Source organism: Enhydra lutris, unplaced genomic scaffold (assembly GCF_002288905.1).
Source record: "Enhydra lutris kenyoni isolate GAN:26980312 unplaced genomic scaffold, ASM228890v2 scaffoldscaffold35, whole genome shotgun sequence".
In the NCBI taxonomy this organism is placed as follows: domain Eukaryota; kingdom Metazoa; phylum Chordata; class Mammalia; order Carnivora; family Mustelidae; genus Enhydra; species Enhydra lutris.
The window spans coordinates 16,988,059-17,014,444 of record NW_019154119.1 but is presented as its reverse complement, the minus strand read 5'-3'; the positions used below and the strand labels follow the sequence as shown (position 1 = coordinate 17,014,444).

Sequence of the window (26,386 nt, the reverse complement as noted above, 5' to 3'; positions counted from 1 at the left end):
ATAATGGGTACAGAGTTTCAGTTTTACAAGACAGAGAGAATTATGGGGATAGGTGGTAGTGATGGCCACACAACAGTGTGAATCCATTTAATCCTACCAGACTGTGCCCTTGAATATGGTTAAGACAGTAAATTTTGTTGTGTATTTTACTTAACCCAATAAAAAAGAAAAAAATCTGTCATTTGAAAACTGAAACAATAGCGGTGTATAAAATCTGAATGTCAACATTTTAAATTATAAGTTAATTATACTCAGTCATACAAATTAGCATAAAATTATCTTTATACAAAGAGAAAAACCTGAGGTGAAATAAAAGATTTTTTAAGTCATCGAGTTTTAAAAATAATAGTGTACAACCGATGGTTGATTTTCATCGTCAAAACTAATGTAGGTTTTATTAGATATACTTAATGCAAATAAAAGTGGTACACAGCAGTACAAACGTTACGAACACAGTACATCCTTTTGTTTCTGAAACTGAATTGCTTTCCTAATGTGATCAAGTTTATTATCTACTATAAGAAGTTACCTGTCACAGAAACAATATTAAGTAACCTTCTCATGGTCTGAGGACTTATGTCACTGAACCAGTCCTCGGTAACCAGCAGTTTTGTAAGATCAAAGGACATCTGCCGAGTAATGGTCCGCTGCATCTGCCTTCTCCGGTAAGTATCCTGAAAGAGTTTAAGAACAATGAGAATGAACCAATACTTCAAGTCTGAGAACTTAGGGCTTTTTGAGAAGTTATGGTATGTTTATGATGACAACAAAAACAATCCAAAATGTTAGTCAAAGAGGAAGATTATATAACAATAATAGGCATTATTACTGTTATTCCCGGAGGCAGATCTTTACAGAGCAGTTATAAGGTAGTATTAGCAGCAACTGCATCCAATGGTGTGGTTTAACTTCAGATGTATTTTGATTTATTGCTGTACAGGTAGAGAAAGCTAAATGCCTTGAGGATTATAAATAAGCAAAATTTGGTAGAGAATTCAGGTCAAACTCTTATAGGAGTTCCAATATCAGAGGGACCCTGAAATAATAGAGTACATAAACTCTTTATTTCAAGGATTCAGCATTTTGATGTTTAGGTGATTTTTAAATGTATGACAACTACGCTTACATATGGGTAAGAATTAGAGGCACCCCTTCTAGTCGGAAGAAGAACAGGCACAACAAAGGCGAGTTCTCCTCTGAAGTCATGGTGGATGCAAGCACAGGGAGCCCAAGAGGCCAGACTACTAAGAGACAAATTCGAAATGGGAAATGATACCCTCCTAATTTAGTATTATCAATTGTCTTTCATAATAATTTTGCATTCATACTTGTGCACGTTAGAGACATAAAATCAAAACATCAAAATGTCACTGAAAACACGTATAAAATGTCTCAAACGTAATGGTAGCAAACCAGAAAAAGAAAAGAGTGCCAGTGCCAGCCCAGCGTTAAGTGGCACTCTCACCGTCCCGTACCGTCAAGTGGATATCTCCCTATCTTGTAACATGCCCTCGATCTATGTACAAAACAGGGTTCTAAGAGTGGGGTAGGGCAGGGAAAACCTGAGTGTTCGAGGAGAAACTCAGATGGCCGGGCAGGACACAAAATCACTGCGTGGGTGTAAAAGAAAGGGACGGAGCTCACAGACATCAGGGAGGGACGAAGGTCAGCAGGAAGCGCACGGAGCTCTTCTCATACCATGAGCCTCTTTCCCCGCTATAGTCTGGTGGCAATGGGCACCTGGAATGGGTACAACCTGACCTGGAATGGATATGGGGCTTCTCCACCCTGGATGACATCCTCTGGAGAGCTTTAAAATCTCACTCGCAGAGAGCCTAATTCGGCTGCTCTGAGGCAGGGTGCCCGGGAACAGGCCAGGAGAGGAGGGGGACAACCGTGCAATCCACAGTTGCTATGGGCTCCAGGCTCACGTAGTTCCTAAAAAGCCATCTGAAGCCAAAAGTAAATTCAGTAATAAAATATATTGGATGAACTTAATGCAGCATCTACAGCAGCTTATATTTAAGTAGCATCACCTTCGCTCTACTTGAACAGCAGCACAAGAACACGTGGCTCAGAACAAGGGGCAGCTTACCCGTCTGTTCAGGGCTGTTCTGCTACCGAGTTTAGTCATCTCTCCAAGGCTGTTCTGTGAAACTCTTCTGTCAGCATCTTCCTGGGTCCCTTAAAGAATTTGTCGAGAGAGCACCACTGTATTAAAATTCTGTCGTACATGACATATAAAGAGAAGTGAAATACCAACAGTATTTTTCAAGGTAAAAGGTGAGTCACCGTAAAACATTACATAACTATTTCAAACCGAAGTGCCCGCGGAACTGACTCTTTACCTGCAGTATCTGGGCACGGAATGTCCCCATTTGTCGTTGAAGTCACAAGAAATTTTCTTGCATTGCTGAGTCCACGACTATTAAGAAAAACAGGTAAGTGAACTATATTGCGCATATAGTCGTGTCCGTTTATATTTGAATCACGAAGCACACTGTTGAGGTTCTGGTTAATTGCCTTTATGATAATATGTGGATCACTTGCAAAAATGGCAATGAAGGGGCCTTTTGAAAACAGAACTCGGACCTGTGGTAGAAAAAATGTGTACTTATGATACAAAGTTCAAATTATCCAAAACAACAAAGAGCCTCTCAAAATCCATATTATCCTTTGGCGACTATATTTTTTAAATATTACTTTTTTCAAAATATATTTCATATGAAAATAAATTTCATTAAGGTCTCAATCTGGTTGTTCACCATCTGACAATTTTTCATCACCTAACTGTGATAAAACCTAACTGTGATTAAAACTGTGATAAAACCTCCACAGAAAACAATTAACCCTGTCCTATTCTGAGATATTTGTAGCCTACATAAAAGGAAAGATCAACACACACAGACATATTTGTGAGCAGACATGAGGCGCTGGGCACACTGGTGTCTCTCCACAGCTACACACTACTGCTTTACCATGCCTCACAGAGAGCCACTGATGTACCCCGACTTCAACAAAAACTACAGATTCTGGGGGTTCCCTACCGTTGCCTCTGATTCTAACCATAATCATCTGCAAAAGAAAGCTGGAGTCACACCATGGACTTTAGAGCTACTCTGTTCATTTGCTCACACAGCCATTGGGCTAAAATTGTTTAAATCTGTTTGTGATGAGACATTTACTCCTGTTATGCTTTTGCACTTAAAAAAAAAATGGTTGGTTTTACGAAAGAAAAAGTACTATTCAAATTCCACTTGAGAAATTCACAAGTCATTCCTCTCGGCTGCCACATGTGACAAATGTAAGTTTCAGGATGGCTAAGACATACAGTGTCCAGCATCTGGAGTACTTTGTCCTGCTCGCAGGCGTCCAGTCCATCAATGATCACCACCAGCCTTGTCTGATTCTGAGTGAAACTGTCAATGGTTTTTGCCATCCTGGCCATCAACTCTACTTCACACTTAAGAACCTGCACAACAGAAAGGACAGAAGCACTGAAGATGTAAGAAATTGAAGCACATTTCTTAAAAAGCCTGACAGAATCTCATCTAACGGGAAGAAAAGAAATCCCAAGTCCTCACAGCCAGTTCTGGTCCCATGTAAAACTGCGGTGAGTGCTTCACAATTTATAAAGTGACTTTACATAAATTAGAGCCCTTTACCCTTATAATGAGGTAGCCACAGTCATAACCACTTCAAAAGGACACACTAGGCTGAGTGACTTATTTGCCGAGATCACATGCTCTGAAAGTCACTGAATGCAAATTCAAACACCACTTTACAGTTGGCTCCCGATGGCCTGTGACCTTGATCAAAGGAAAGGGGCTATAGATATTCTATGAAGTCCCTTTTGAATCTAAAAGTACAGTCCTATTTTATATGTTTTAGTGGTTTAATGTGCCATCTCTACTGAGGAGCCTATCTTATCAGGCAGGAAACCCAGTGTTATTAGGTAGGTGGTGATGACCTGTGGAACAATCTCCTAACTCCTAGGAATACCTTATAAAAGTCTATTTTATAAAAACCTGTATTGTTTTAATTTTTCCCACTTCAAACATACATTTCCAAAGGGCAAATGTGGTCTAAAACTAAAAACAAATGCAACACTGTAACATTGACAGAGTCCACGCCCTAAAGCCCCACCATCAAGGTCATGGTGGCATACTCACATTCAGTTACTTCCTAATGATCCGTGAGTGCTTACCTTCATGAATCCTTCACTTTTTAGTTTGTGCAGTTTGGAGGCAGCATTATGGAGGCGTTTCCTCTGAGAATTCAGGAGAGAGTCCAGCACCTGCCACCACGTACGGCAGTTCAGCACGAAGGCCAATCCCACTATTGATGCGATTGATATGAGGACAGCATTCACCGTCAGATGTTTCGGGTCGACTCTGAAGATAGCCAGGAGAGTAATTCCAGCAATAATGCAGCCGAAGATAAAAAGGAAGATGACAAAGGATGGCAGGCAACAGGTCTTTTTCCATTTCTTTTTGCCTGTAAGACAGAAAATGGTTTTACCAATTACTTACATACCAAGTATCTAGAAGACCATAAACATGACAGTCATGGCATATGAATTTCTAACACTCAATTCATGTTTTCACAGAAGTGCACTGAATATCCATCCCATCCTCATCCCCTACACATGCACACAGAGGAGGAGGAGTAAGGAAGGCCTACCCTGCGAATCTTCAGTCTTGAATACTCGAAAGAGCCTGGTCGCCAAAAAGCCAAACTCTCTCTCACAGGCATCCGAGAGAGTCGCGATCATTTCAGCCATCGATGTTTCTCCACCTACACTGGACAGCCTGTTGTAATCGGTGAACAAAAACCTTGGGGGGAAAGGGGGGATAAAGTGTTACTCAGATATCTAAAGAAATAAGTAATTTCCACTTATGTCATCTCTGTATCATGTGACTACATTTTCTTAAAGTCTCTTTTAAAATATTGTCATTGAAGTTCTGAAGAGGGAAAAGAATTTGTAACTAGGTTCCTCCCACTTCTAGTATCAGACATACTTGTCTTAGGAAAAGGCAATAACACAAGTGAAATGCAGCAGAGTTGTATGAAGTTAACTGATGAAAAGCAGAGTGGTAAAACATGGCGGCAGAGCTCAGGCAAGGCATCGGCCACCTGCAGTGGCCGATGGCACAGTGACTGAAAGAGCCACGCAGCGAAGTGTGTGAGGCACCAACCAAGAGATCAGAACGCTGACAGGATACTACAGTCATTAAGAATTTAAGGCCATTTGAAAACTCAAGTTTTAGAATGTTTTATTTATAGCTTAAACATTTAGTAAGGATTTAGAAATGAGGTGTAAAAGATTCTTTTCAGGTTATCTTTGAGATAACTGAATCATTTGTATCCTGATTCTCTGAATGGGTAGGACTTCTGCATTTGCTCCTTTCTCCCCTTCCATCCGTAAACTAAATGCTCATCTCAATGGTATGTAAAAGCACTGTTTTCAAAATACAGTCCAGGACCACACTATACTCTGTTGTGTGACCTTGACTTATGCTATTTTTTTTTTTAGATTTTATTTATTTATTTGACAGACAGAGATCACAAGTAGGCAGAGAGGCAGGTACAGAGAGAGGAGGAAGTAGGCTCCCTGCTGAGCAGACAGCCTGATGCAGGGCTCGATCCCAGGACTCTGGGATCATGACCTGAGCCAAAGGCAGAGGCTTTAATCCACTGAGCCACCCAGGCACAATTTATGCTATTTTAATTGTTCTTTTTTTGAAATACCGTGTCATTAATTTAAAATAAATTTTCTGTGAAAATATTTCCCTCAATTATTTTATTCTACTCTGCATGTTTTCTTAACTTTTTCATTTTATCTTTTCACTTGTAAATCCTTCTAATATTTAATCATATATGCTAATTATTTAAGTTTTTATTTTTATTTTTATCTCTTATATTCATAGTTTTGATGTTTCATCTGGTTTGGCTTATTTATTTTCAACTTAAGTTACACATTTTATCTTTAATAATTTTAAAATTCTTAATCATTAGTATGCATTTAACTATCTTGCTAATTTCTACTGAATTCCTCTTGCTTTCAATTGTTTTTCACTTGATGTTCCTCTGGAGCCCTCTACCTTTCCTTTATTCTTGACATATATGTTTTTCACCTTTTCTGAACTATTTTCTCATACATTTCCTATTTGACATTAATGATAATTTTAGATAGGCAAGTCAATTTATTTCCACGGGCGAGGAAAAAGCATCTCAGAGGGCATGCTCAGTAGCCAAGATTACAGGCTAATGCAAGGGGATGCCAGGACCCCATTCTATATCCTGTGTTCTCTTCAAAGTGTTCCCAAAGGATGGAAAAGGTGTCGTGTCATGGCAGGGTGGGATATGCTCAGATCAAATTTGGTAAATCAAAGTTAACCAGAATTTTTTAGGGAGAGGTGTCTTTGTTCCTTTTACGTACAAGAGGAAGATATAATATAAAGTGATTTCTCAAATCTATTTAACCAGGATATGTTATTTTATTTCTCATATATGAAGTTTAAGAAAAATGCCTTGGGATGCCTGGGTGGCTCAGTCGGTTAAGCATCTGCCTTTGGCTTGGGTCATGATCCCAGGGTCTTGGGATTGAGTCCCATGAGAAGCTCATGGGACTCTTGCTTGATGGGAATGTGCTTCTCCCTCTCCCTCTGCCTGCCGTTCCCCCTGCTTGTGTGCGCGTGCTATCTCTCTCTCTCTCTGACAAATAAATAAAATCTAAAAAAAAAGAAACCAATATTTTTCTGGAACGTACACTGAGAAAGCATTATAAACTTTATTTTTGCTTCATCTTACAAAAAGCTACTTCTGTCAAAGGGACCAACTTACCTCACAGGTAAAGCTTTAGTGGTCTGCTCTGGCAGTTCAGGTGGGTTTACAAACATCAATTTGAGGAGGAGTTCCAAATATCCAATATGTCTTGCCAATCTAGTGCTGAGGACCCAGGCCCAATTCCAACTCTCTCCTTCCCTTCGTCCACCAAAGTAAATGACAACTGAAATGCACAGTTTAAAAAAATTATTCAAAACAATCATGACCCAAGCAGCCTCTTTTCTCACACTGGCAAATATTAAGTACTGAGAGGCAGGCTTGAATGACTTTCCCTGGTTCCATGCTATTTCCTAGCTATTCCTCAAAGAATTCCTCAGCTTATTCACCAACACGGAGAATGCGTGTAGAAAGTAAACTAACGGGCGCCTGGGTGGCTCAGTGGGTTAAGGCCTCTGCCTTCAGCTCAGATCACGATCTCGGGGCCTGGGATCGAGCCCCACATCGGGCTCTCTCTGCTCAGTGGGAGCCTGCCCCCACCCCCGCCTGCCTCTCTGCCTACTTGTGATCTCTCTCTGTCAAATAAATAAGTAAAATCTTTAAAAAAAAAAGAAAGTAAACTAACTAAAATGTGATGTAAGAAACACAATGAGAAAGATAATGCCTTAAACAGAAACATATGACTTAGTTCAGGCTCAAATATAAATAAATAATTTTGGGTTTGTCACTTTTTGCACCTGTTGAAGTCACCAGTTCCTCCAATAGTGAATCTATTTCCTCTGCTATGACTGAAGATATCCTCTAAGAACGGGACTATAACTGATGTTTTTTACTTTGCTTTTAAGTAAAATGAAGATCATAGGGATGATCAAAATGCCCAACAGCATCCCACTGACGGCTATGAAGACTTACTTTCAAAAAAGACCTAAATATAGTAAATCATTAACATATAAAAAAGTGAGTATAATAAATTAGAGTTCTATTTCAATATTAACGAGCAGTACGCCAGTGTTTAAAGCTATTCTAGCCAGACTGTGAACAATGTTCCTCTAGGCCAACTTACAAAATAGCAAAAAGATTATGAAACTCTTGTAATAAAATATGAAAATCACTTACGGGAGAGATATAGATAATATTTTATATTTTATAAATATAGATACATAAATATAAAATATTAAGATAATATTTTAAATAAAACAAGAAGTATTTAACATCGTCTTTATTTTTTGAAAAAAATAAAAAGCAAAACTTACCAAAAAATATGTATAAGAGCGCCAAGAAGCTCAATGATACTGCTATTCCAAGATTCAGGTCGACAGTGAAAGCAAACAGTAAACCAAGCCCCCCACAAAGCAGCAAGGTCAGAAACACTATGAGCCAGGAGAACTGAAAAAGAGGCTCAATCTGTTGTCCTGCAAAAGTCTTCATTTCATCTGAAAGAGAAACGGGAAAACCTTAATCCTTTTTTTTTTTTTTTAAGCAATACAACAACTTTTTTTCCCCCTCCAAGTTTTTATTTAAATTCCAGTTAGTTAACATACAATGTAATATTAGTTTCAGGTGTAGTTTTGGTTTTCTTCTCCCAAGTCTTTGAGAATACAACTTCTAACTCAATCTGAAACTTTCAACATAAACATTTACTGAGCACTTACTGAGGCCCTAGATGGAATGTTGCTACTTCATCATTTTAGCCAATGTTCTCTTTAGACAAACATCCCAACTTCGTTCTCTAGGGGTTCACCCACCCGTTTTACTCACTCTCTTGCTTCATACCGAGGACACACAAATCCTTTTCCATATCTTCCCATCTGTCAAGATGCTGTTATTTTTTGTGGTTTGTATTATATAAACAACAAGGTATTGTTTCCACACACAAACTGGAACACATGACTTTGCTATGTGTCTTCAACCTACACATGACCACCCTGCCTCTGTAGCATGCCTCCTCACCCCTTCTCCCTGCAATCACATTTGAGAATCACGGCTCTTAAACGTGTGGGCTGAGCCCAGATGAGCCCTGAACAAGTCATTCTTTCAACAAAACTTGGTTAAAACTTTACAGGCAATATTGAAACCTGTCCCTTTAGAACGAATAAGATTTTGCCAATCAAAGTGGCAGTGGGAGGTGCTGTCTAGGAAGTTCCTAACAAAGGGAGCAACTCAGGAAAAGGACCTAGTCTGTTCTCGCAGGAGCCAAGAGCCCTCTGGAACTGCAGCACGGGGCACACCCGGGAGGCGGTGCTGCTGGGTATGCCATACAAAGTGACAGGTTTCGGAAGGGCTCTGGACAGGATGATTATAAACAGCAAATGCGGGGAGCCTGGTGGCTCAGTCAGTGGAGCATGCAACTCTTGATCTTGGGGTCCTGAGTTCAAACCCCCTGTTGGGTGTGGAGTCTACTTAAAATTTAAAAGTAACAACAAACAGCACATGCAGAAAATCTGCTACCAAGGGGTCTTGAGAGTGTTCTAACACAACTGGATCTTTGTTGTAGGAGGAGAACTCAAATGACTGTGAGGAGGATCAACAGGAAGGAGTAGCACATCCCATTTAGTCAACCATGCAACACACACTCATACATGAAAATCTATCCTGCTTCACTTCAGAAAAAAACACCAGAGGAAGCCTTGTTATATATACAGACTTTGCACAAACATGCCCTTCACCTTCTAGTTTCTTGAGTAAGAAGGATTTCCCACTTCCCCACTGTGCGTACAGCCCCACACAGATGGGCGGCTGCATGGTCGGCTCGCTGAGGATATCCGCTAGCGCGCTGCTATACAAATCGTAACCGAGCATGTCCCCGTCTGTTTCCGTAGGAGACAAGTGTCCTGTAATTATAAACACGCCATATCCTCACATTAAAAACAGACATTACCACTAAAAAGGAACATCAATTCTCAGTTATCAATTGGTCATTTAATTAGAAAAAAAACCCTTACATTAAACGGTTACGCGTGTGAAAAAATAGGTTAAAAGATTCTTGATTCTTAAACACCATATTTCACTGAACTTAAGATGCCTACTTATTGCAAGATGCATCGTTATTATGTATAACCAAGAGAGAAAAAACATGTTGCCAAATTGTGACCCAATGCTCTCCTATCCATCAGCTGTAAGACACATTCCAATTTCAGAAAGTTTAAAATGTGAAACAATGTACATTTTAGAATCAATAAAATATGATTAAAACATAAACCAGTACATAGGAATGATATTAATACATGTAATACTTTCTTACTACGTAAAATACTATGCAATATACTTACTATGTATACTACTATATGTGTATTACTATAATATACTTACTATGTAAAATACTTTCTTACTATGTAAAACTTTCTTCACTACATAAAGAAAGCTATTAAATGTTACCGAAGAATAAAATATAGTAAATGGAGAAAAAGAGACTCCAGGCAGAAAGGTTCAATGGCTTTGAGACAGTAATTCTCACCAAATCAATTTATCACTTTAAGACAACTCCAGTCAAAATCTATGGGAAATTTTCCAACACTGAAAAGCAGAAGAACACATAAGAATATCTAAGAGAGGGGGGCGCCTGGGTGGCTCAGTGGGTTAAAGCCTCTGCCTTCGGCTCAGGTCATGATCCCAGGGTCCTGGGATCGAGCCCCGCATCGGGCTCTCTGCTCAGCAGGGAGCCTGCTTCCTCCTCTCTCTCTGCCTGCCTCTCTGCCTACTTGTGATCTCTGTCTGTCTAATAAATAAATAAAATCTTAAAAAAAAAAAAGAATATCTGAGAGAAAATTTTAAAAGACTACAGAGAAAGAGTCATTGTCATTGTACGAAAATCAAAACATACTATAAAGCTACGATAATGAAAGCACTGTAGGACTAACACGAGATATTAGTGCAAGTGGCATTCCACACCAGTCAGCAAGGGAGGAGTTAGTTAAGTGGTGCTGGGAGGGGCAAACCACCCATTTTAAAAAAAAATAACATGAAAACTCTATATATCTTTTACCTTAAAAAAATGTTTCTGAAACATTAAAAAATTAAATGTAAAAAAACCCTATAAAAATACTAGATGAAAATACTAGGGAGGGGCACCGGGGTGGCTCAGTGGGTTGAAGCCTCTGCCCTTGGCTCAGGTCACGATCCCAGGGTCCTGGGATGGAGACCCGCATCAGGGTCTCTGCTCAGCGGGGAGCCTGCTTCCCTTCCTCTCTCTCTCTCTGCCTGCCTCTCTGCCTACTTGTTATCCCTCTCTCTCTGTCAAATAAGTAAATAAAAACTTTAAAAAAAAAAAAAAAAGAAAGAAAAGAAAAGAAAATACTAGGGAAAAAACTTTTTAATCTTTGTGTGGAGAAGGCCCTTCTTTCTCAATATAATACTAAGGCCAGAACTGCAGGAAAAGACCAACAAATTACTACAAAGTGGCATAACTTTTAGATAGGGAATAAAAAAACCCACCACCATAAACAAAGAAGAAGCTGGGGGGGAGGGGTGCAACATATAGGATGGACCCAGGATCCATATCCCTAACATATAAAGACACTTAAAATTAATTTTTAAAAAAATATCAAAAACTCAAGAGAAAAATGGGCAAAGAATACAAAGAGAAAAATGGCAAAAATATAAATATCATGTGAACATATATGAAAAGATCTCAAACTAACAATTTTATAATGCAAATTACATGAGATTTTTTTCTCGTATTGATCTGATTAGCAAAGTTTAAGGAGGCTACAGCACCCAGTATTCACATCATGGGGAGCTGCACAATAGCATGTGGTCTGAGGCAGAAGAAACTGGTGGAGCCGTTGGGAAAGTCTCCCAAAACTATGAGCATCCACTGACTTGCCTATTCTACTTCTGGGAATTCCAAGAAATAATCCTAAAAACAAGAGTTAATGAATACATTTACAAAGATGCTTAACTGTACCACTAGCTTTTAAGTATAGTTCATTATTAAAAACTTTTACAGTATGGTATGACCTGATTATTAATTTTTAAAGCTGTATATACAGTATAAAACATTTTAAGAAATGTACAGAAAATCCTGTAGGGTCATTCAAACAGTTACGAATTAAGAGATAGGGGACAATGGAAAATTTGCGCTTTCTACTACAGTCATGTCTTCATTTCTGAAATTTGAGTGTGCACTAATATTATAATTAGAAAAAATATTTTAAAATACAAAAACTCATAATACAATAGAAGCATACTTAATCCTACAAAACAAAGGGTTTGTGAGCATTGCTGCGGGGGTGGCAGGGTAGGGATACGGTGGTTGGGTTGTGGACATGGGGGAGGGTATGTGCTATGGTGAGTGCTGTGAAATGTGTTAAGCCTGAAGATTCACAGACCTGTACCCCTGGTGCAAATAATACATTATATGTTAATAAAAAAATTAAAATTAAAAATTAAAAAAAAGAAACATACTTAAAAACCACCTGTAAGGAAGAAGCTCAACTGGAAGGTGGTGGGATTCTACCTCCTGTTGGTAGTTGTATGTGAGACTCACATAACTCTTTTTCAATCTAGCAGAAAATTGTTCCGTATTTCAAAACACCCCATATAATTATATACTCATGCACATTCTTCTCAATCAAAAACTCTTTGAGTACAGTATTCAAAGCATTATGCTAGACGTTAGAGAGGACATAAAGAAGAGTCCCTGATCTGAAGAACTTGGAATTGGGAGAAAAATTCTACAAGAAATAAAATAAAAGGTCAAGTAAAAGAAGTATTTAAAAAAAGAAATGTAAACACAAGTGCTTAGGTATTCAAAGGAGGCAAAAATTTTATCTGGTTTAGGTGGCTGCCTTCGGCTCAAGTCATGATCCCAGGGGCCTGGGATCAAGCCCCACATTGGGCTCCCTGCTCAGTGGACAGCCTGCTTCTCCCTCTCCCTCTGCCTGCCGCTCTGCCTACTTGCGCTCTCTATCTCTGTCAAATTAAAAAAAAAAAAAAAAAAGTTGATGGATAACTCTGGACGTACCTCATTCAGATGCTACAGGACAATGCAGAAGGGATCGAGACAGGAAGGAATATTTTTCCACAGCAAAACAATAACTTTCTCAACATCCATAATCCCCAGTTAAGTGATAAATGCAAAAACTGGCTTCTTAGTTTTTCATATAACATTCATTTTTTAAAAGCTCAGTCAGGAACAAAACCCAATACTTACTGGCTCCAAATATTTGAGTTAAAATACTTTTTTGATGGCTACAGTCAATGTTGTAAGGAGTCTCGCCTGCTTTATTGGGCCTATATAGTAACCTCCCGTCTTTGGGATTTCTTAAAAGAAGTTCTGCCAGTTTCCGACTCCTGCCACGAATAGCAATATGCAAAGGAGTGTCTCCTTTCTGTAAAACAGACAGAAAAATGGAACTTTCATATACTCTACATATAGTATATACAGAATAGTAATTTTCAAGTTTCTGTAAAATAATGAAAAAATCTGAACTTTTCATATTTTTCATGAAAGTAGAGTGAAAATAGAGTGAATAAATAATCTGAATTTTTATTTCTACTTCTCTGCAATCTTTTTCTCAAGTTCCTCACCTAGCCTTTCTTAGGTATTAAGGAAAGGAATTCTTTCTCTAGAATGAATGAAAGGAATTCTTCACTAAAGGAGAAGCAGCAGGCTTTCTCCTTGCAGCACCTCCCAGGCCACGGATCTACCTCTACTTGTCACCCAAGTATTTATTGTCCACAATGTCCCTCCACTTTCCTCAACTAATTTAAATTCTACTGTACAACTTTCTTCTGCATTTGCCTAGAAGGCGTCACAATCCAAACTGCCGTCCCACCTAGCATGAATGATCTCCTCCGCTCCCACACCCTCTGCCAATCAGCCACCATCATATGAAGCCCTTAAACTTCGCCCTACACTTTTCTCCTTGGAGTCCCTCGTATCATATCTATCCATCTCTTGCCAATACAACCTCTTCTGCCCTCCTCAACTTCCACTTCTCCCCTCATCGACCTACCTTCTTCCCTAATTCGAATCCCCAATCACATTAGTAATAACATCCAACACTAATGAAAACATGTAAAAACAAACAAACAAAAAAAGACCTTGGGTCTGCAATGTGTCCTTCACTTTTTACTTCAAAAATATCTCTCTTGAAGACAATGACCCAAAAAGTTAACAAATTCTCAGTTGTCACCTACCCTGATCTCTCTAAAACACTAAATGAAAATGACCTGCAGTATTCTTCCTATAGCTTTGATGGCACAACCTTACCTTGATTTTGACTCTCCTCTTCTGCTTTGGGTCTACTTCTTCCTTTTCTAGATTCTCTTTCCCCATCCTGAGCACATGGCACAATAACTACATATTGAGCTCATTCTATATAATGCACTGTGCGGGGTGCGTAAAGATGGAAGACAAAACAGTCCCTGACCTTACACAGCTTACAGTATAAGAGGAAGAAATTAGAGAAACATGCAAATTTAAAAAGTAGAATGTGATATGTGCCATAAGAAAATTAAGTTCTGATCTCAGCTTTCTTCCCACTGATGACCGTAGTTGCACCATGCAATCCTTATCTCTTGGTAACTTAAGTGCCAAATTCTCATCACTAGGCTTGATTTCTTGCCCAAAGTCTAGTCCCACACTTCCCGATGCCTCCTGAATGTCTCATCAGCCTTCAAACAAAACACATCTTAACCAGATTTCATCATTTCCCCACCTGAACCCCATCTCTTATCCCCAAACCTGCGAGAAGGTAGAAATACCACCTGTGAAATTTCTGCCAGACACAAGGTTTCTGAAATTGCAGGGTAGACATTAATACACTCAGTCAGTGTGCAGAACTGAGATCAGGGAGAGGCCAGGTGAAAATAGCATTAATGCTCATTATGAAATGTATCTGGATGAAATCCTCCATGAAGAGCTAGGATCAAGACCTTTGCAGGTTTGTATTCCAAATTCTATCACGACAGCACCTCACCCGTCCTCACGAAGTATGTGCTGAATGAATGAACAAATGCTCCAAGTATCATGTGCGCTTGTCAGCAAGTATGTGCTGATGAGGCAAAGCAATACACAAAAGGATATGGAGACAGAGAACTCCAGGAAATTTATTAATGAGTATGAAACGAATATTTGTTAATGGCATGTTACCGAATTAACGAGGCCATGCGGAATCTTCAAGGGCACTTAGTCCAGTGGTTTCTTATTTGCAAATTAGGAGACCAGAGCCAGAAATGAGTCAATGGCAGAATGAAAAAAAAAGGCAATGCAGGAAGTTTTCTATAAAGCCAAATATATTCAACTGCAAAATCTCCCGACTTTATGTCATTCCTCGTTTCCTTCCTTTTATATGAAATTATACAAACATGGTAATAATAGGTGAGAGATTTTTTGGTTGTTTTTTTCTTAAATAACATTGTTTCTTGATAAATGCAAATACATATTGATTCTGTGGTTTGTTTAATTGCCTCGTAAATAACAGAAGGACAAACTTCAATCTATTATGAATTAGGAGAGCCCAAATCTTACATGTTCAGATGGAAAAAGTTTTATTTCTTACTTCACATGTCAATCAATTCACTCCTTTTATGGGAGGAAATCAATTGGAAGTAGAGAAAGAATTCTGTTTAAAATGAAAACATCAAGCCAGGAATCACTTCTATATGACGTATTAAGCAACTGAGAGTTAAATTTACCATGGAAAATATGAACATTTCTCTAAGAGGATTATGGCAAGGACATGGCAGAACATTTTATCTCCTGTTAGCGGATATTAGCGCTAGTCTGCTCTGAGTCTATCTCTCCCAGCCCCTTGGAGTCTTTCCTCCTATTTGTCTGCAAGGAGCTGGGCATCTGGCGGCGTCCTCCTCAGACGGTGGTCACCGGCGGCGCACCGTACTGGTACGAGCAACAGAAGGAAAATTTGATGCAGCCTAAGCCCGCCCACTCCTCAGCACGCTGTCAGAAGAGCCAAGAAGACATCACAGGACCAAACTCCCACACAGATAGCCCCAGCAAGTCATTTCTCCCTCCACAAAATAAAACCAGACTCCCTTAAGTCCAGTGAATATACAGGTCAGTCTACCAACAGCCTTTCCAAAAGTGTTCTCTCCACACAGATGTTTTTACCTTATCTACAGCAGACACTTTAGCTCCTTTATCCAGCAGCAGTTCTACTACTTCAATATTTCTCATCTTGGTAGCTTTTATAAGTGGTGTTTCACCATCCTGCGGGCAGAGATAAGAAGGTTTGCCAGATTAATAGCTTTACTCATAAATGCTGGAAGTCACATCAGTGCACATGTAAGAATTCAAGTATCTGGCTCTGGCACAAGTCTATATTGAAAATGTTCTCAGGAAGACATAGCTGTAAAAACTAACAAGAAAATGCTTTCCCTTTCCCAACCAATCATTTGTACCAAAGTAATTTTCTATCACTCAGCCAAAAATGGATATGCCCAGCTACCTATCAGCCATTCCTGGCAACAGTCCCCTGCCCCTCACTGATCTGACCATCCCCCAGGTTCTACCATTGGCACATGGGAGGCTACTTCCCATTCACACCACCTCCCACCCACCAACCCACAGCTCGGCCAGTAAATGTCCAGGCAAGCCAGTGCCTAGATTTGTCAGAGATCTTTACCAACATCACTTCAGTGCTTTGTGCAGCCGAGCACCTGTGTGTAACATAGGAAACAATTTGATACAAAAAGCGTGCCTCTGGAAAACCTCAAAGTTCATGACTGCTTTTCAAAATCAAATTAAGGGATATAGGAAGAGACCATAGCTCAGCACTGAATTAGAAGACAGAAACCTGCTCAGAACCCCCAAATGGTCACAGTGGCTGACACATCGGTTTAAAAAAAAAAAAAAAAAAAAAAAAAATTTTTTATTATCAACGAGTCACCCTCACACGAAAAAGTATCCCAGAAAACTTTCTGCCTTAGGGCACTAAAGCTACCATAGTATAGAAAGATGCTGGTAACCATTTCCAGCAGATAAAACAGGAGTATCTTAGCAGTGACTCCACAAGTCTGTTTATTCATTGAGAATTCCTGCCAATTCTGGGCGCCTGGGTGGCTCAGGGGATTAAGCCTCTGCCTTGACTCGGGTCATGGTCTCAGGGTCTTGGGATCGAGCCCCACTTCAGGCTCTCTGCTCAGCAGGGAGCCTGCTTCCCCCTCTCTCTCTGCCTGCCTCTCTGACCACTCGTGATCTCTCTGTCAAATAAATAAATAAAATCTTAAAAAAAAAAAAAAAAGCATTCCTGCCAATTCAATCCAAATATACTTATTCCAAGTACACTTTCCCCACAGAAAACTATCACACATAAGGCCAAAATACAATTACTAAAGTCTTATGTAAGTTTTATATTTTTCACATGATTTGAGCAAAACAGACTAAAGGGATGGGTTTGGATAACCAAGAACCACTCACATTGGTCTTTTAAAAGGAAATGTATTCTGCATTCCAAATAAAAGTATCAAAGATCTGAAAAAATGACCTGTCCACAATTTACGAATAGGTGATACTATATTTTTAGAAAGTATTTAATCACCATAACAAATTACACACTATATTTTCCTGTGAATAACTAACTTTTGAAAGGATACAAAATTATTACTCAATTTAATACAGATCATTACCAGTAAAATCAGTATAATTCTAATATCAAACAAAAAACAACTGAAAAAAATAAGCAGTACTAATATTCGGCACTGGATATTGCTAGGAGAACAGAAATGTTCTTGATACCTTTGTGCACATCTCGGTGTCAGGACTGCACTGTAAGATATCTCTCACCATTGTTGCATTTCCTTTCTCTACAGCCCAATACAAAGCAGTTTTGTTGTCCTACACAATAGAAAAAATCAACAATCACTTCATTTCAAATACAATATTGGAAACTGCTATTTGTAAACATAAAACGTGATTTTTAACATTTCTGCCAGAAAGTATTAATAGATCTTACCAAAAAACAGGAAATAGTATTAACCCTTATTCTATCTTGGATTTACTCTTGAGAAATTCTTTATGAAAGAAGCCTAAGAAAACATATTACTTGATATATAAAGCAGCAGCCTCACGCACTTGATAAAGTGTGCTTTTGTTAATGTGGTCAGATTTCTGGGCCGTGCACTGGAAGTTGTCAATACCTGAGCTCATCCTTGAACAAGTCAAATATTCTGACCCTTGGCTTTTCATCTGCCCAATCGTTCCAAAAGATAATGCATGAGAATGTACTACACAAACAGACGGTGAACTGGTGAACTATTTTTACCACATTTTGCTTTCTTAATCCCCCTACTCTGCATCCATACACCAATCCTGATTGATCCTTTAAAATCCCATCTAGTTCAAAAACCAATAGATCCAACAGACCCTGAAAGGAGAGCTAGAGAACCAAATAAAGTGACTCCAACATAGGAAAACAGGACTGACAGACAAAAAAGGAATTAGGTAAACTCTAAATAGGGGATCCAGTAACCATCTTTCAGTGAAACTACGATTTTAATGCCAAAGACAGTCACTGACTTTCTGGGGCTGCCCCACCAAGTCTCTCACACCAGATTTTCCCTGGCGGAGTTCCCCACCTCAACAACGTGCAGCAGCTTCCCAACGTTCCAAGCCTGGCCCTCAGACCTCCCCAGCCCTGCCCCTTTCTACTCCATCTCTGTCTCCCACGCCATGCTCCCTGCCGCCCCCCACCACCCCACCAGCCTGACCTTTTCGCCAGCTGAGGAGTACAGTCTTTCACATGTCTGTTTTCTTGAATTTCCTCATCTTATTATTCCACTACCCTTGCCTGAAATACCAGCCTTCCTTTTTCTCTGTCTAAATCCAACCAGTCTTTCAGACTTTGCTCAAATTCGACCTTCTCTCAAAAGCATTCCTAAATGCCTTCTTTTCCCACCTCAAGACTCTTACATTGGTAAGTTCACTAGGCAATCAATCATATACCATCTCATACCTAAAGGCATCACTCTTTGTTTACGTAAAAACACAAAAATAAATATAAAACAAAGTAAAAACTCCCTAACTAAAATACATATTTCTTACAGGCAAGGGTTTCATGTTAAGTCCCTCACAGCATCTGGCATAATATTTATTAGTTTGATTCAAAAATAGATTTGGATACAAGCTAAATTCAAGGGAAAACTAAGTTAGAAATGTAGGCTGTCCAACAACAAAATGGACTATTAAGTACAGATTTTTTTTTAACCTAAAGCTGCTGAAATATTGGATATATTCACAAGTTTAGGGGAGGTCTACCTAATCTTAGTAAGCTTTGTAGCTCTGTGAGCTATGACTGCCTTAAGCAAAGTCCACAGTCACTATCAAGGTGTCCTTGGAAAGGTAAGCAGAACAGGGAAGAAGAAGAAAGATAAAATGGCAAGGATGGAAAAACAACATCTGGACGAAGAAGACAAAATAGAGGAAAAATATTAAAGAAAATAAATAAATTGTATACATTCAAAGTATCCGCAACTGTCTCAGTAGCATGAACTACTCATTTCGGGACTGAATGTATTTATACACTAGTAAGAGAGGCATATTCGAAAACTATGAGCTTTGAACATGCTCTACTGTCATCTAACATGACAGTAACAGAGAAATTCTGTAATAATGGCAGTGAAAATTCATATAGGCGGGATCTACTAAATCGTCTCCAGAGAACAATCAGAAGACTGGTACTGTCGTCAGTCATCGTGTAACTGACTGTGCGCAAAGAGGACCACAGCACGGGAGGCACACACCTGTCCTCTAATGTCTATATCAGCGTACTTCTGGAGAAGTGCTCGGACAATTTCCACGTGACCACCTCTGACAGCGCCGATCAACACAGTATCCCCACTCTAAAAAGACAAAAGAGAAAAAAAAAGGATAAACTGATAATAAGAACAAATAAACGCTGTTTTGAAGTTAATCGTATATTAATAGATACTTCTCTGCAAATTTTTTGGGAAAAAAAGTATCTCAAAATAACAGAAAAGTTTTAGTTAACTAACATTAATACCAGACATTATTAGCCTTAGAGTAAGAGACAGGTTATACCTCAAAATGAGGAATTTCTGAAATTCCACGACAAAAGTTTAGAAAAGAGGAGTTACCCAGAACAATAAGCCATACTATTTGAAGGTGACCGACCTCCCATTATAAATGTAAATTAAATTAAATGACACCAGAGCTGTCGATGAACCAAATGAACATTCAGAAATCACATAATACAAAACCACTAGAATAATCCTATCTGACAAAAGCCATTGATTGTAAAAAAGGGAGTTGTAGGGGTAGGGCTGTCAGTGAGTTTATAACCACATTTTACTAAGGGAGAGGGTAGTTCTCAGACCAGTATCCATAGTCTAGGCAATCTGGCATTTTAAGCTAGTAGTGCATAAGACTGGCTCATTCCCCCAGACAAGGATTAGATGAAGTTTATTACCTCATAAAGACATCTCTTTGCCCTAAAACTGTATTTACCAAGTAACAATCATTATTAAATGTATCTTCCTGCTATTTCAAATGTAAAATGCCTATTTTGGCAATGGGCATAACTTATTTTTACTCTAAATTACAAATCAGTTGTAGGAATTTGAGTGGGTAAGTCCATGAGATACGGCTCATCTCAATCCTTAGTGGGCCTCAATGGGTTATAAATCAAGAGGCAAGTCCTTGAGGATTAATGAATTCAGCACCCTGTGTAGTATCTTAACTACTACATTAAAAACAGAAACAAAACCAAAGCAAACCAATTTTATTTGAGAATGTTAGCATTAATGCGGTGCCAGAGTAGTAAGTTAATAAAAGGTTATAAATCTCATTGCTTACTATGTGCCACGTACCGTTCTAGGTACTAGGAAACAAGACAGACATGTTCTCAGCTCTAGAAGAACTGACAGTCTAAGGGAGACAGACAAACGACATACAATAAACACAAGCAAAAAAATTAGACAAACGGCATGCAAATAAATTAAAATATAGTGATATCAGAGAAAGTGACTGGACAGTGACTTTTGATTGGGTCACTGGAGATCTTTCTGAAGAGCTCACACTTAAGCTGAGGTCAGAATGACAATGAGGAGAGAGCCACATAGTGATTATGCAGATCAGCATTCCCAATAGAGCACAGCTGGTGCTGAGGTCCCAAAGCAGCAACCAGATCAGTATGTTCTAGAAAGGAAAAAAGTTAATATGGCAACAACCTATTAAAACAGGGGAAGGGAAGTAGACAGATACAAGATGTGTTCTGGAGGTAGAGCCAATGGCACCTGCTGAAGAATTAGATGTGGCAGGTAGGGAAAATAAATCAAGGCCAATGTGTAGAACTTAGGGCTTTAACGATTGGGTGAATGGTGATGCCAACCACTCAGATGGAGAAGACTGAAGGAAAAGCAGGGTTGGGATGAACCAAACAAGATTTCAGCTTTGCTGTATCTCTTAGAGCCCATCAGACATTCAAGCAGACAGTTCAAGTAAAGTTGGAAATACAAGTATAGAGCTCTGAGAAACGATTAGAGCAAAAGGCACAATTCTGAAAATTTTAAGTGTAGCTGAAGCCTTAGGAAAGTGAGTAACACCAGCCATGAACAACAAACACTACAGTCACAGATATCAAGGACAGTTACAGACTAATAGTACAATATTTTCAGTAGCAATATTATTTTCAGTAGCAATATTATTTGACAAAGATTAAAAAGAGCACCCTTCACAAAGATTGAATACATTGTAACTTCTTAGTTTTAGAGATAGAAATAAAATTCATCTTTTACTAAAACAAATGTAGGGCATACACAAAGAATCCTGAAAGGTGTGCGAAGTTAATGTAATCTTCCATCCTGTTACCACCAGAAGATGAACTCAAATAAGTAACCTACCCTATCAGGTATGTTCACGTATGTTCCAGCATCAAGGAGATCCTGTACAATCTCTGTATGTCCCTCCTTTGATGCAATCATCAAAGCTGTATTTCCATCCTTATCTGTTAAATTTACATTTGGATTCCTCTTCAAAATTTCTTTTACTGACTGTGTGTAGCCTCCTTTCACTGCCACAATCAGTGCAGTCATTGAATTCTAAAAAACAAAAACAAGCCCAAGAAATCAGTATAATCTAGAAAATATATGATTTATGCCACAGTCATAAAACTGATGTTTTCAAAAAGGCGACCTATTATTAATAGTGATTTTTTAATCATGAAATGCCAATATAAATAACCAGTCATATACCAAAACCAGCTAGGAAACCTATTTTCTGTTTCTGAAGATATATTAATTTTCTTGAGTCAAGAGGACAGTTAAGACTCTTCAACTCTTCAAACGATAATCTGAAATTGGATTCGCTGACAGCCAGCAGACCCTCTCACTAATATGATGAGATGAGATGGGATGATTCAAAATGAAACCCATTCTAAGTTAAATAATCCATAATAAGGTCAATCAAACAAAGAATTGTTTATAATAAAAATCTGTAGGAAAAACTGAAGTAAAACAATGTATTAACAGCTATAGGATATTTCAATAAAGTATAATATAGTGTTCTTTCACAGTGATCTAGAAACTACATTTTCAAAAATGATCTCATTTTTAGTGGTTCCTTTAAGAGATGCACGGGTACTTGGGCGGCTCAGTTGGCTAAGTGGCCAACTCTTGATTTCAGTTCAGGTCATGATCTCAGGATCCAGAGAGTCTGGTTGAGGATTTTTTTTTTTCTCTCTCTCCCCCTCTGCCCCTCCTCTGCTTACATGCTCTCTCTAAAATAAATAAAATCTTTAAAAAAAAAAAAAAAGCTACACATCTAATTTATAACAATAAATCACCCAACAGAAGAACCTGACTCATTACCAAAAGAAGTATTAAAGTCTCTTCCTAAGAAACTGATCTACGTTGAGATGTCATATAGTTTTCTTATTGAAATATCCCAGTCATTAGATCAGCCCCCCAAACTGAGTCATAATTCTCTGACATATTAAAATAATATAACTTTTTAAAATCCTGAGAGAGTCAAAAATCATAGAAATAAGCCACTTATCCTCTTGATAAACTGTCCAGTAAAAAGGAAAGTGAAAGGTATGAATTTCATGGCTATCTAAAAATCATACTCTTCCTCCACAAAACACTAAAAATATTATATACTCCATAAAGGTCAGCAATTAGGAGCTGACCAAATAGGAGGAACAGCTGATATTAAGCCAAGTGTGATTCAGAGTCCACTTTTGTTACAAAGCAGCCAGAGGTCTGGTAGTACCCTACTCAATACTTCATGATCCATCTCACATAATATTTAATTTTACAAAGAATACTCTGTATTAATAATTTCTTATGCATAAATATTATTTCCTTTAACTATACTTTTACAAGTTCAAGGGAAAAGCCATCCACTAGGCTTCTCCAGTACCAGCACATTTGGCACAGGGCTGCGTGCACAGTGCGTGCTCAATAAGGAATTAGTAACTGCTGCTTGGTAGGATGTAGTGAACCAATTTTTAAGCTTTCTAGGTTTTGACTGCTGATTTTTGAAAATTTTAAATCTATTGGAGAGGAAAATAAGTCACAGCTAAAAATATCCAAAAAATTACAATATTATTTTAAAATCTTAAGGAAACGGTATTTTCACTAGATCTTAGCCAAAAGACCAAGAAGCGATTTAAGGAAAAGGTATTTTAACAGAGCATAACTTTTTCCCATAATTAATAGTATTTCAAACTATTTGATTTAAGGAGTATTTCAATACTGATTCAATCAATAGTAAGATGACTGTAAGATATTCTTTATAGTTTTAGCCTCCCAAAATTTACATGCACTAGCAATAGATCCTTAAAAGCATATATTTATAGTACATACTATCTAGAACATAATATATTTTTCAGGATAATAGAAAGAAAATGCTTGTTTTTCTAAGTATCACTTAAGAACTTTAGGGAAAATGTTCTAGACATATACTAAGAAAGAATATTCCCTCCCTTAAAACTAAAAACATATCTCTATTATGAGGGTTTATTAAATAGAAAAGATACTTACAGCTCCTTCTTGATCAACATCAGCTCCCATGGCCAATAAATGTTTAACACACTCCAAATGACCCTTCCGTGCAGCCCAAACAAGAGGGGTAGTTCCATACTACAAAAATACAATTAAAAATGTAAAATTATTATCAGAACTATGGTAAAAGAAACTTTCTCAACATAAATTCAATAAAAATCATATTGAGTATTCTTAAATTACTATTTATACAAATTATAACTTTAATCCTAGATAAGCCATATTTTCCCCAGTTTTTTTCTCCTGAAGCGATGATTAACCAGTATATGAAACTTCTTTTAACCAACTTTAGCTTTTATAATTAGTGGCAATTTTTCCATCATAAAGTCATACAGCCTCTAATCTTCAACAAGCTTTCAATGCTTCCTGCACCTTGTGAAATAAATTTAAAGTCCAACAGTCTGACTACAGGCAAAAACATTAAGAACCAAATGACAAATATAATTCTAACTACTTTACATGGGTTAACTCATGTAATCCTTATCGTAAGAATAAGGATAATTTGAAATATCACATTTTGACAGATAGCAAATGATGCCCTGAGAAATTAATTACAGGCTTAAAGTCACAAAGGTACCAAGAGGTAGAGTAAGACCATGACCCCAACAGGCCTGCTTCAGTCTGTGCTCTTAACGACCACCCCCAAATCAGCCTCTAAACTTGACAAAATAAACTTCCCTAGAAACTGCACTTAAAAGCACCGTCGCCTGGAATGTGATCCAAAAAACATGAGAGAATGCACTTTATGCATAATAGCAATGTTGTGTCTTTGGGGAGTCTGGCAATCAAGAGATGTATGAATACCCATGGTGATCTTTAACTACATGAGACTACAGACTGAAATAAACATGTAATAAATGCCTCCTTTCTGTAACAGCTTTAACAAAACTTTCTATGCTGATGGAAATGCTCTCTAATTCTGCACTGGCCAATACAGTAGCCACTGGTCTCATATGGCTGTTGAGCACTTGAAATGTGGCAAGTATGACCGAGGAACTTTTTCTATCTTGTGTTTAGTACAGATACAGAGTACTGCACACAGCAGGTACTAAACTTTTCTCGAAATGTCAGAGTGACAGACTAGGTAGCATAATACCTGATTCTGGAGGGGACGTGAATGCCAGGTCACATAAAGCATTTTTCAGTAGGCCAGAAAGAGAAATCAAAGATTTCACCATCATACTAAAGTGTCAAATCAGAAACATCAACAGAGAGAACCATATCCACTTTGGACATAAAATAAAACCTCACTAATCTGAAAGAAAAGACAGCCAATCTTGATGAGCACAGGTGCTGTATATTGTGATGAATCACTGAATTCTACTCCTGAAACCAACATTGCATTGTATGTTAACTAACTAGAATTTAAACAAGAATGTGAAAAGAAAAAAAAAAAAAGAAGACAGCCATTCTGGATTAACGAACAGTCCCAAATACAGTATTTTTTTTTTAAGATTTTATTTATTTGACAGACAGAGATCACAAGTAGGCAGAGAGGCAGGCAGAGAGAGAGGAGGAAGCAGGCTCCCCGCTGAGCAGAGAGCCCGATGCGGGGCTCGATCCCAGGACCCTGGGATCATGACCTGAGCCGAAGGCAGAGGCTTTAAAACACTGAGCCACCCAGGCGCCCCCAAATACAGTATTTTTAAATGCCATATGATAAATATTTGTAATAGTCTCTTTACAGTCCTTGTTAACCTATTATTTTAGGTAATGCTTTTTTTTTTAAATGAGCATAGCCTACATAAAGTATATAAAATACATCAATCTAGGGGCACCTGGGTGTTTCAGCTGGTTAACCACCTAACTTTGGCTCAGGTCATGATCTCAGCGTCCTGGGACTGAGCCCTGTGGGTGAGGCTCCACGCTTGGCGGGAGTCTGCTTCTTCCTCTTCCTCTGCCCCTCCCCCACCACCACTTTCAAATAAATAAAATCTAAAATATAAATAAATAAAAAACATCTATCTTAAATGTACTACTTGGGTTTTCTACATATGTATATATCCATACAAGCACCAACCAGATTAACATAAGGATGATTCCCAACATTCCCATCAGATTAAGCAATATTATTTTACTTAAATTTATGCCAAGAATATATTCCAATTATCAAAAATGTCTTATTATTGGCTATTTTCCTATATTTCACTGAACTGTTATTAATTGGAAAAGATTACAGTTACCCACAGTGTGTCAAGTTCTAATTATATACTCATTAAGTGTTTAGGATGAATATTAAGGATTTAAAAAGTGAAAAGAACAAAATTCTGGGAAATTTTCTGAAGCGAATGGAAATGAGCTCAGTGTGAAGGACGAACAGAAAGTAAAGCAGATGAGGAGGAGAGGCTCTCCGCACTGAAAGAGCACATGCAAAGGCATGAAGGGCTAAAACCAGCTGGATCTAGGCACCCACATCCTTTAGCAGTCTAGCAGCAAAGCAGTTTTAGGATTCAGAAGGCAGAAGAAAGGGCAGAAAGGGAGCCAAGGGCTGTCTTCACACATCATACCAGGGATTGATGTCTCCAGCCTTTTGAGCATGAGAGAGAGAGAACTAAACCTGAATTTCAGAAAGATCAATCTAGCAAGCATCCAGAGAAAGCAGCTACCTTCCTCCTGA

The 26,386-nt window shown here is 38.3% G+C and overlaps 1 protein-coding gene across 1 annotated transcript in view; it reads right to left on the bottom strand.

Annotated features, from left to right (window-relative positions):
• LOC111154043 (kinase D interacting substrate 220) overlaps positions 1-26,386 on the bottom strand; it is a 109,420-nt gene that overhangs the window by 61,557 nt on the left and 21,477 nt on the right. Inside the window, exons 7-21 of the mRNA XM_022513397.1 lie at positions 23,749-23,847; positions 21,607-21,804; positions 19,489-19,587; positions 17,486-17,584; positions 15,860-15,958; positions 12,938-13,115; positions 9,453-9,617; positions 8,040-8,219; positions 6,847-7,012; positions 4,684-4,835; positions 4,208-4,497; positions 3,332-3,472; positions 2,349-2,592; positions 2,096-2,184; positions 530-674 (exon numbers count right to left, since the gene is read on the bottom strand). Coding sequence (XP_022369105.1) covers positions 530-674; positions 2,096-2,184; positions 2,349-2,592; positions 3,332-3,472; positions 4,208-4,497; positions 4,684-4,835; positions 6,847-7,012; positions 8,040-8,219; positions 9,453-9,617; positions 12,938-13,115; positions 15,860-15,958; positions 17,486-17,584; positions 19,489-19,587; positions 21,607-21,804; positions 23,749-23,847 — 2,344 coding nt within the window. The remainder of the gene's footprint in view (positions 1-529; positions 675-2,095; positions 2,185-2,348; positions 2,593-3,331; positions 3,473-4,207; positions 4,498-4,683; positions 4,836-6,846; positions 7,013-8,039; positions 8,220-9,452; positions 9,618-12,937; positions 13,116-15,859; positions 15,959-17,485; positions 17,585-19,488; positions 19,588-21,606; positions 21,805-23,748; positions 23,848-26,386) is intronic.